The 12,135-nt window shown below is 43.0% G+C and overlaps 1 protein-coding gene across 3 annotated transcripts in view; it reads left to right on the top strand.

Annotated features, from left to right (window-relative positions):
* The window catches only part of TRIO (trio Rho guanine nucleotide exchange factor), an 855,771-nt gene that overhangs the window by 559,953 nt on the left and 283,683 nt on the right, over positions 1–12,135 (top strand). For all 3 annotated transcript variants that reach the window (XM_082259530.1, XM_082259529.1, XM_082259531.1), the window contains exon 38: positions 2,386–2,534. In XM_082259530.1, the coding sequence (XP_082115656.1) occupies positions 2,386–2,534 (149 nt within the window). The remainder of the gene's footprint in view (positions 1–2,385; positions 2,535–12,135) is intronic.

Raw genomic sequence — 12,135 nt, 5'->3', positions numbered from 1 at the left:
TATACAGGGGGAGTGAATGGGCACCAAGAGATGATTCCACCTCCACGCCCGCTGCGCCGTGTCAATGGCAACGGAGATGTGGGCGGTTATGTCTCCGGACATGCACGCCAAATACCGAAGGCCGTGCATGTCCGGAAATGGCGGGGAGGAACAAAGAAGCGCCACTGGCGTCACTTCTGGTAGGATCAGCCGATCCAGGGAGTGGAACGTGAATTTATACACACATCCCCTCACCCTGAAAACAAACAGGGGACCCAGGAGCGCTTTAGTATCCCATCCCACCAAGGACGACATTGCAATCTTGGGTGGTTTTAACCATTTTTTATCATGTTGTAATTAATACATTTTTTCATTTCATGTAATTTTCTGAGCACTGGCTTTTTCCTTATGGGATTAATGGTGACTACCTTAAAAGACCTATACAACTCTTTCTTTTTCCTACAGCGAAGGCCTATATTCATCATCATGGGGAGGACCAGGAATTAGGCAGCATTTGTAAGGTCTGTTCATCTTATGGATGGAAAAGCACTTCCCAGCTATCTCTGCTGTTCAGACCTCGTAAGTGGACAGCCTGAAAACAGATTTCCTCAGTCGTCATCACCTGGACAAAAGGGAAAGTTCTTTCCATCCCGACATTTTGAATATCCTATGTCAGAAAAGGGGGACCTCAGATGTGCACATCCTGGCCTTCAGGTTCAACAAGAAGTTACCTCTGTTTATGGCCCAGGCCAAGAAATTTCTTGCTCTGGCAAAAGATGCTCTGGTAGATCCATGGACTCAGTTGAGGTCAATTTATGACTACTTCAGTTCTTCCTTGATTGCTCCGCAAGATGGATAAGATAGCAAATTAGTGATTCTTATTGCACCAATCTGGGCCAGAAGAACCCAGTACACAGACATACTCACACTTCTATAAGAAAACCCCTGGCCTATCCCAAACAGGCAAGACCTTGTGCTCTAAGGTCCCTGTACCATCCTGCTTTTCAGGCACTGGCTTTAACAGCATGACTGCTAAAGCCCAGGTCTTGGACAGGGGTATATCTGGCTCTGTCATTCCCAAATTACTCAAGGCCAGAAAAGCCACTTTGAGAAAAATCTACTGGAGATTCTTTTTCACCTGGCATGAACACAGATGTTTTAACCCCAGAGGCTACTTGGTACCTTGTATTGTCTTTTCTACAGTCAGAACTTGACCAAACTTGGCTCTAAATATTCTTACTGCACCGGTTTTAGCCCTGTCCATTGTATTCCAAAAGCATTTGGCTTCTCTCGCTCATAAAAAAAAGGAAAAAAAAATTCAAGATTTATCTCGGATCACACCCACATTCCAGCACTCTGTGCTTTCCTGGGATCTGTCTGGTTCTGACTATTATGTCTGTCAACTGTGTTTTGGATTTAGCGTCCCCTCTTGTAAGGAGTCCTTCCTAATCTTTCAGTGACAAAGTAGTCTTACTCCAAAAACCCTCCTTTCTTTCCAAGGCGGTATCAACCCTTAATAAAGACATTGTCCTACTTCCCTTGTGCCCTGCTCCTAAGCTTCACAAGGAAATTGCTCTCCATTTTTTAGATGTTACCAGGGCTGTCAGAGTCTATCTGAAAGCCACAGCCTCTAAAATTCTTTTATCCTGTACTGTACTCTTAAAAAAACACTCTCTTTTTGGCCTGCTAACAAGCTCTCAAAAAGGACACCCTGCTTCCAAGTCTGCTGTTTGGTGGCTAAGATTCATTGTAAGAAACTATACTCTAAAGGTATGCATACGTGCTCACTCCACCTGATCCGTGGGGGTTTCCTTGGCATTCCTCCATCAGGCATCTGTTGCTCAACTTTGTAAGGCTGCCACTTGATCTTCAGTTCACACATTTTCCAAGTTCTATCAGGTGGATTTCCAGACCTCTGCAGGTGCAACTTTTGGCTGCAAGGTTCTTAAAGCAGCCCTTTTTTATATTTTTGTTAGGCCCCTTGGCATGGTCCTGTTTTCCTTGCTGTTGCTCACCTTTCTGGTCCATTGCTTGGGAATATTCTATGGCCTATAAATATCCAGCCTATGTCCTTTACTGTACAATTAGGATAAAGTAAATTTTGACTTGCCTGTAAATTCTGTATCTTAGAGTACAGTACAGGATACAGACCAACTCCCCCCTCTGTTCCTGTGTTACTCTGCATTGCATTGCTCACAGAGTGGGTAGGGGTATATCCAATGGGCGTCCAAAAGCTTTGCCATTGTCCAAACACCTGAAGGTATCAGCCCATAACCCAGGGTGTTTAAATATTCATCCTGTACTGTAGTCCAAAATACAGAATTTTACTTATTTTTGGTGCCATTCGCACCACACTTAGATATACTAAGCCAAGAATTAACACACTGTTATGGCATTTATTTGCAGGCTCTAGAAGATCGTCCAAGTTTTCTTCAAGTAGATCAGGGAGACAGTAGCAGTCCCTCATTTAATCCTTCAGACACTTCTCTCCTGTCTTCATCTTCTCCCATCGATGAAATAGAAGAAAAGAAATCCAGCTTCCTAAAGCGGCGGCAGTAAGAACTGTGTTTTATAATATTAAGTGTGTATTAAGTGTATATATTGTCAAAATGTAAAATCATAGTCAATTCTGCACTGAATTTCCATTACTCCTATTAACCTAATTTATAATGAACTGTAAAGTTGAAGATCTCCACACATTTCATTGCTTGAATTTATTGACATATTCACTATACCTTGTGTCACACATTTCACACAGACTGCCAACTGATGTATAAAGGCGCTGAGAGGAGGAATTTTAAGAGGCAGTTTGTACAGCTATCACTTTTTTTGCAGATCGCAAGATACCAAGGGGATATGTAGCCCTAATAAATAGAAATAAACAGCAGAGAAGAAGCTGAAATGCATGCAGGCAATCTAGAAAGTTGTGGAAAGTGATGACCATCAAATAGGCAACTATTATAACATGAAAGGAGATTGCATTGTCAAAAACCACTGTTGTTTGTAATGCTATCTATTGCAATGCTGATGGTCTAAAATTAATGTGTATGCTCTCACTATAGAACATTTTTAATTAGGATTTACTTTTTTTTTTTCTTTTTATTATTGTATTATCTTGTGAATCATTTTAATGTGATCTGATTATCTAGTGATATATAAATTCTGTAATTTCATAATCATGGACATAATGAGGCTGATTTTCTAGGAGAGTTGAAAGTGTTCACAAAAAAAGTTGTGTACATATTCAGAATCCATTATACAATCATGTGCAGATTAAAAAAGGTTTCCCTTGCATTCAGTAAAGGACACAGTCTGGAAATCTTGACCATAGGGTTATAGCACCACCTTAGGTGGACACTAGGCAGAAAATAAAGCATGCCTATGGGCAGCCCTTACCAGTGGTCCAACCCTCCATCTGCTATAGGCTGCTCAGTTCTTATTTTTTTTACCTATTGTCTTGGAGTAAGGACTCAGCCAACCAGCACATGCAGACCCCTAGCTATGTGCGAGGTCAGGCAACAGCCCTGTCCCTGTCATAGACTAATGCCAATATTCCCGCACATCCCTGTAATAGGCTCAGAGGTAGCAAGTGCTGTCTGTTCCAAAAGAAATTTGCGATGCTTAGCACCTTACCCCTGCGTTTAGAAACAAGGCTCCCAGACCACTCCTATCACGGGACTCATACTTGGCATCCCCAATGGCTAGGCCTTGCTGCCCTCTACAACATAATACTGCAAACAAAAAACAAAGAAAGGGCGCATCGGCCTAGCGCATTATCCTCAAGGCTTTATTTATTACAAATTAAAAATGTCTCATCACAAACAAGTGATGTAAACCAGGATGTCAGATTCAAATGACAGAGTCCATAGTTAAAGAGTCCACAGTCTTTGATGAAATGACGGCTAACGCGTTTTAAAACCTTGCCTCTTCCTCAGAGTGGCTCTGAGGAAGAAGCTAGGCCTCGAAACGCTTTAGCCATCATTTCTTTAAAGATTGTGGACTCTTTAAATATGGACTCCGTCATTTTAATCTGACATGCTGGTTTACATCACTTGTTTGTGAGTAGACATTTTTAATCTGTAATTAATAAAGCCTTATTGAGGATAATGCGCTAGGCCTGTTCGCCCTTTCTTTGTTTTCTGTTTGCAGTAGCCAGTGCTGTCGACTGGAGACATCAAAGGTCAATGTACATATTTACCAGCACTCCACAGATCATTAAATGTTGTCTGAAAGTTTTATTGAATTGTGATCACATTGCAAAGACCAGAGTGCAATTTTTTGAGCACAGGACCCTGATCATCACATGCCTGATGATGGAGCCATGCGTGGCTCCGAAACATTGCATCCACCACTGTGAGAGGCGGACGGTTCAGGGAGAAGTACCGGTTTCTCTTAGAGTTGTTTCCTCTGCGGATATTGGGGCTGGTTGGACTTACCTAGGTCTCCTCCTCCCTTTCCTGCAGCGCATCTGGGGTGAGAGCTGCTGGTGCCTGAGTGCTGGCTGGGATTGCTGTCTGTTGAGCCTGTTCTATTTAGGTGTGCTCAGGTACTTCCCTCCGGTCTGGTCTCCCTGGGCTGTTGAGATCAAAACATTCTCTTCCCCATCTCCTCCTTGGAGGATGACTCTGAGGCTGATCTGGCCCCCTCTGACATGAGGATGAATATTCCACCACAACTTTTGCGCAAGTGAAAGTGCTGATGCCTGTCTTAATTTCCTCTGTGCTGGAGACCCCTAAAATTGGAGATTCCCAGAAAATCCTGGGAGGCCGCTGTTCCCTTTGGTACCCATAAACCAGCGCATGTTGCCTATTTTGACAAATTTGTTTACAGGGAATTCTTGATACCTAAACCATTTTCACTTCCTTTTGAAAAGCCTTTTCCTAAATAGTGGACTTCATCCCCACTTCTGGACTTCCCCGTCTCCAGGCTGAATAAGGTTACTATATGATTTCAGTGGAAGAATTACCATCACTCAAGGACCCAGTCGACTGGATGGCCATGTTTACAGTTGCCAACTTGGCTCTGTGACCCATTCTGGCCACAGCCCTGGTGTGCAAAACTCTAACAGGATGGATATGTTGTCTGCATGAGGGTTTGAATAAGGAACAAACATCCCAGTTTATGTGGAGCTAGCAGACCAACTGGTCCAGGGCCTCATGTACTTGTTTGATGCATCGCTGAATGCGGCCCCCTTGCTCTCTAAACTGTCTTGGAAGTGGTCTTATGATGTGTTCTCTAACTTAAATGTTCGTCAGTGTACCAGACCTCTAAAAAGGCCCTTAAAGGAGTTGTAAAGTCAGAAGATTTTTTTTATCTTAATGCATTCTATGCATTACAATAAAAAGCCTTCTGTGTGTAGCAGCCTTCCCAGCACCCCCTAATAATCACCTGAGCCCCACCTCTATCTAGTGATCTCCATGAGTCCCTCGACCATCCGGGACTCTCCCTCCTGATTGGCAGAGACACAGCCATGGCGACATTAGCTCCCACGGCTGTCAATCAAAGTCAGTTAGCCAGTCAGGAAAAAAAATGGTAGGGGGGAACAAATGGCAGCTCTGTGTCTGAATGGACACACGGAGCTGCAGCGCGGCTCGTGTGCCACCATAGCAAGCTGCTTGCCGTGGGGGCACTCGATAGAAGGGATGGGCTAGGAGCAGCAATGAGGGACCCAAGAAGAGGAGGATGCAGGCTGCCCTATACAAAACCCCTGCACAGAAAAGGTAAGTATAACATGTTTGTTATTAAAAAAAAAATAAACTTTATAATTACTTAAACCCAGTTACCTTTTCTGGATGACAGGCGGCGTATCTCCATTGTGGCCTACCTGGACAATCTCCTTTGGGTGGAATCCAACTTTTCTTTGTTTGGACAATTTGGCAATCACAATTCTGTAGGAATTCAGATGGATCCTGATCTTCAAGAAGTTCTCTCTGGTTCCAACTATTCCATTGGAGTACCTGGGTGAAATTCTGGTCTCCGCTGAGGTGCAGGTGTTTCTCTAAGCAGACAGGCTTCAGAAGCTCAAAATTTCAGTCTGGTTGTTGTTGACCTGCAAAAGGTCCTCTGTGATTTTTGCATGCAGGTCTTGGGTCTCATGGTTTCCACCTTTGAGGCGGTTCTGTATGCACTGTTCCACACTCGAGTTCTGCAGAAGAAAAACCTGACCAACAAGTCCCCTTATCATTGAACAGACAGATTTGCATTTCACAGTAAGTCAAGTCCTATCTCCTCTGGCGTCTTTGGTCTCTGTTTCTACTGAGCAGCAAGCTGTTACTTCCTCACCGTTGGACAGTGGTCATGACAGATGCCAGCCTGTCCAGCTGGAGGGGAATGACAGGTCAGATGTTTGCTCAGGGCCTCTGGACAAATGAGGAATCTTCGTTACCAATGAAAACCCTGGAGCTACATGCGATCAAGTTTTGTCTGTCTCTGTAGGTGGAACATCTTTAGGGATGACTAGTCAGAATCCAGTCAAGCAGCACCACAGCGATGGCCTGTGCCTCTCACCAGGGCTGAATTAAGAGTTTGGTGGTGGCACTGGTATTCTTTTACATGTTTACATGTGGAGTTTCATGTTCCTGCTCTTTCCGTGATTTACATTCCAAGCATGGAAAACTGGCAGACAGACTACCTGAGCCATCAAGTTCTGGACCAAGGAGAGTGGTACATCCGGTAATCTTCTGCCAGATATTCCTGCAGTGGGGGCAATCCAAACGTGGTTCTTTTGGCATCTCGTCTCAACAGGAAGGTGCCAATGTTTGTAGCTAGGACAGGAGATCATTGGTTGGATGTTTGAGGGATGGTTTGGTGGAGCCAATTATGCCTTTTCTGCCTCTAAAGCTTCTCCCTGATCAGTTAGTCATATTCCGTTTTTTTTTTTTTTTTTTTGGTAGCTCTGGGTTGGCCCTGTCAACCCTGGTGCGCCGACATGTTGCCACTAGTTGTGGACACCCCCTGGCGTGTGAGAGGACTGTATTGCCCCAAGAGCCGATCTTTCAACCTGCTTTACCGTTGTATACTTGGATGGCCTGCCTCTTGAAAGCCAGGTTCTGAGAGACAAGGGATTTATCTTCCATTGTACCTACATTTCGTGGTGCGAGTCTACACGTTTTTATCTGCTCACCACCTCCTGGCTAGCATCTTGGATTTTCTCCAGTGTGGTGCTGATCAGAAGCTTGCTTTGAGTACCAATAAACCTAGGTTCACACCTATGTGCTTTTTAGTGCAGTTTGAAGTAACGCTCTACTTTCCATCTAACATGGATTCCTATGGTACACGTTCACATCTATGCGTTTTTCAGCCGGTGCATTTTTTGGAAAGGGTCAGGAACTTTCTTTCCCGCAGTAGACTGCGTTTTGTGTGTCATGGACTTCAATGTAGCTGCACAAAAAATGCAAGTATTGCGTTTTACATTTGTTTTGCTTTTTTTTTTTTTCTCTCCAGAACACACTGTGTATATCTGGTTGTTAAGGACTGGGCCGGGAAGCCAGCCGCCGTGTCCTTAACAACTGATGAGTCATCTGCTGTCAGCGTGCTCCCCCGTTGACAGCTGAATGTAAAAACAAGACTTGTCGTCAATTAAAAAAATTGGGGAAAAAAAAGGGCGTTTGGTCCCCCCTAGTCCATGCCAGGCCCTTCGGAGATCTGGTATGGATTTCGAGGGGAACCCCCATGGCAAAATGTGTTTTTAAAAAATGGCTTACCAGACCCTTATCTGAGCATGCAGGTCAGGAAAGGGAAGGGACAAGTGAAACAATACCAGGCCACATGCCCCCAACATGGGCAGGGGGTGCACCTTGCTACCATGTTGATGGGGACAAGGATCTCTTCCCTACAACCCTGGCTGTTTTTTTTCTGTTTTCTTTTTTTGGTTGCCAGTGCAGCGGGTGTCGTACTATGTTCCCCATACTTATTAACATGGGGGGTGTAATGGAACCCCGACCCACACTGCGCTTGTGGGCTTCCGTCAGAATAGTGCGTCTGAACATAGATATCAGATATTATAGCTGTTCCCAGACAAAACTAGACATAACTTAGCTTGTATAGAACTGGATCGTTTATTGAACAAACTTACACCAAATATATACAGGATGGACATCCCCCTCCTGATCAGATACCCCACCAGGTCAGGTGCCTGATTACATTATCATATGCAGTTGAAATTGTATACAGAAATATTATTAACCTAAACTAATTATCTAAGGACCCACCAACACAAACAGTATTCTACTTTTCCACCAGTAACTAATAGATGACTGATTCAATCAACCTGAGCCAATTAACTAGCAGACTGCCGCCATCGAGCTCCTGAAGTACAATACACATTATTATAAGTGTAAAAGCAGAACCCACAGTAGATAACAGGTGAGTAAATCAGCATATTCAGTAATATATAGAAGACGTGTGGTTGAGCTGATATTAGCATCTGCTATGAGCCTGACTGTGTGAAGAAATCTCTTATTGGCAATTGGCAGCAAGGCCTGTAACATGGAACAGAGGCCAATGTGATTAGCTCTTTCAATGAACATGTTCAGAATCAAACAGACCAGGAATAGTCTTCATATATTTCTTGAGCTATATGGTTGATAAATATTACTGTCCCATTTGAAGTAATCCAAACCATATTCTCAGTGTCAATTAAGTCCATCATTTTCTTGGTCACCCTGTGTCCCTAATAGACTTACACATAAGAGTGGGCTGAGAGAGGGATTTCCCAACCCCTCGAAGGTAAGCTGTGTTCCATGGGCCCCCCAACCAAAAGTGACTCCTGTCACAGGGGGATAGTATCTTGTGCCCCCCTTGTTAAAGTTGGCTTCCAGATTCCGAACCTTCTGTGCTGCGTGCTTGGAAAAGGGTCTGATATGGACTTTGAGGAGGGGGGCCCCACACCATTTTTTTAACATGTTCGCTTTTTTTTTTTATATATATATTTATTGCTGGGGAAGCGTGCTGAAAGCTCATGACTCATCGGTTGTTAGGGACGCGGTGGGCAACTAGCTAACAACCAGCTACACACTGTGTTATGGTGGAAAGCAAAATAGGAAAATGAATCAAAAACACATGTTCAAAAACATACCAGAAAACCACATCAACTGCATAGATGTGAACCTAGGTTAAGGGCCAGATTTTGGTCCTTTTGGTTTTCAGTTAGCGACTCCTAATTACAGTGATGATCGAAAGTTTGGGCACCCCAGGTAAAAATTTGTATTAATGTGCATAAAGAAGCCAAGGAAAGATGGAAAAATCCCCAAAATGCATCAAATTACAGATTAGACATTCTTATAATATGTCAACAAAAGTTAGATTTTATTTCCATCATTGACACTTTCAAAATTACAGAAAACAAAAAAATGGCGTCTGCAAAAGTTTGGGCACCCTGCAGAATTTATAGCATGCACTGCCCCCTTTGCAAGGCTGAGACCTGCCAGATTGTTCTCGATCATCGTCTGGGAAGACCAGGTGATGTAAATCTCAAAGGTTTTAAATGCCCAGACTCATCTGACCTTGCCCCAACAATCAGCACCATGGGATATTCTAAGCAGTTGTCTAGAAAACTGAAACTGAAAATAGTTGACGCTCACAAAGCTGGAGAAGATAGCAAAGCATTTTCAGATGTCAATATCCTCTGTTCGGAATGTAATTAAGAAATGTCAGTCATCACAAACAGTGGAAGTTAAAGCAAGATCTGGAAGACCAAGAAAAATATCAGACAGAACAGCTCGCAGGATTGTGAGAAAAACAATTCAAAACCCACGTTTGACTGCACGATCCCTCCAGAAATATCTGGCAGACACTGGAATTGTGGTACACTATTCCACTATAAAGAGATACTTGTACAAATATGGTCTTCATGGAAGGGTCATCAGAAGAAAACCTCTTCTACGTCCTCACCACAAAAATCAGCGTTTAAACTTTGCAAATAAACATATAGCCTGATGCATTTTGGAAACAAGTTCTGTGGACCGATGAGGTTAAAATTGAACTTTTTGGCCGGAATGAGCAAAGGTATGTTTGGAGAAGAAGGGGCACAGAATTTATTGAAAAGAACCTCTGTCCAACTGTTAAGCATGGGGGTGGATCAATCATGCTTTGGGGTTCTATTGCAGCCAGTGGCACAGGGAACATCTCACGAGTAGAAGGAAAAATGGATTCAATAAAATTTCAGCAAATTTTGGATGGTAACTTGATGCCATCTGTGAAAAAGCTTAAGTAAAAGAGAGGATGGCTTCTACAAATGGATAATGATCCTAAACACACCTCAAAATCCACGGGGGATTACATCAAGAGGCGTAAACTGAAGGTTTTGCCATGGCCTTCACAATCTCCCAACCTCAACATAATTGAAAATCTATGGATAGACCTTAAAAGAGCAGTGCGTGACAGACAGCCCAGTAATCTCAAAGAACTGGAAGACTTTTGTAAGGAAGAATGGGCAAAGATACCTTTAAACAAGAATTGAAAGACTCTTGGCTGGCTACAAAAAGCGTTTACAAGCTGTGATACTTGCCAAAGGGAGCAGTACAAGATATTAACTCTGCAGAGTGCCCAAACTTTTGCAGAAGCCATTTTTTTGTTTTCTGTTATTTTGAAAGTGTAAATGATGGAAATAAAATCTAACTTTTGTTGACATATTATAAGAATGTCTAATCTGTAATTTGATGCCTTTTGGAGATTTTTCCATCTTTCCTTGGCTTCTTTATGCACATTAATACAACTTTTTATCTGGGGTGCCCAAACTTTCGATCCCCACTGTATGTATTCCTTGATTCGTACCCACATTGAAGGGGTTGGACATGTAGCTCCTCCACGCCGGTTGTTGAAGCTGGTGGCTTTGTCATGCACAATCTCCTTATTTGGTCTTGCAATAGTGAGAAGGTAGTTCTTCGCCTGTGCCCATCCATTTTACGAAGGTGATGTCCGATTTTCATCTGAATGATGACATAGTCCTTTTGTCTCTCTGTCTGCACCCCTTACACCCTGAGGATATTGCGCTTCATTCTCTGGATGTGGTTTGGGCAGTACCTGTGTATCTATCTGCTACTGCCTCTGTGTACAAAATAGACTAGTGTTTTTGTGAATGTGGATGGCCCTCTTAAAAGTTTGGCAACCTCTTCAGCTACTATTTCCCATTGGTTTTAACAGACTGTTGTTCAGGCCTATGCCCCTATGCCATCAGGGGTCAGACTCCTCCCTTTCCAATCACAGCGCACTCCACTAGGGCTGTTTGTGTGTCTTGGGCTCTTCGGCATCAGTGTCTCAGGTGTGCAAAGCTGCTACCTTGTCTTTCCCAAGGTTTTGCTTTCTCAATGGTAAGGGCTGCAAATAGGAGATGCTTTGTTATTCTTTCTGCCTAATGTCCTACTTCTGAAGGTGTTGCTACAACCCTACGTTCAAGATTGCCGAACTGCATCCTTCAACAAAATTGGCGAATGAGAGTTTACATTAAGTAGAAAAATCATATATTGCTGGCTTTATTAAGGAGGTAGTTATACATTTTCCATTAGAAAGCTTAAACAGTCTGTTACCAGCTTTCACTTGTTAATTTAAATTTTATAAGGCATAGCCCATTAAAATGTTAACAGTCTTCTGCAGTGTTTGTTTTTGTTTTTTTGTTTTTTTTTGGTGGGGAGATTTTAGAGCAAAACATAAGCATTACACAAATTGGAATTTGGCCAGTTCAGCAGTATTTAGACACATTTTGATCCATCTATGGCCATTCCTGCTGAAGTTGAACAGAAGTTGATCTAATGATTTGACTTCTTTCAGACATGTATGTTGAAAAACTTTGCTCGATCAGCCAGCTGCAATTGCTGATCAGCATATTCTGACAGTGGAGGAGTTCCACTGTCAGAATACAATGGCACAGCGAGTAGGATTCCTCCATCCACCTTGCTTGTATGGATGGAGGAATGTTTTTTTTAATCAGCCCACTGGCTGGTTAAAAGCAAGTAGTCCGTCTATAACGGGGATTACATTTGAAGGATACAACCCTTTGGCAGTATTTGATCCCCATCAGTGCCTATCACTGCCTCAGTTATGTCAGATAGCCAAATTAAAATGGCAACCACCCTAATTTATAACTAGCCTTTAAAACAAGATGCCCATGGAAAGGCTTTGCGCAGAACAAACAAAACAAGAGATTTCCCTGCACACTTA

This window comes from Pelophylax lessonae (genome assembly GCF_965119305.1).
Source record: "Pelophylax lessonae genome assembly, chromosome: 5".
Lineage (NCBI taxonomy): Eukaryota > Metazoa > Chordata > Amphibia > Anura > Ranidae > Pelophylax > Pelophylax lessonae.
Note: the sequence above shows the minus strand (reverse complement) of the source record. Positions and strands in the feature narration are given on the sequence as shown.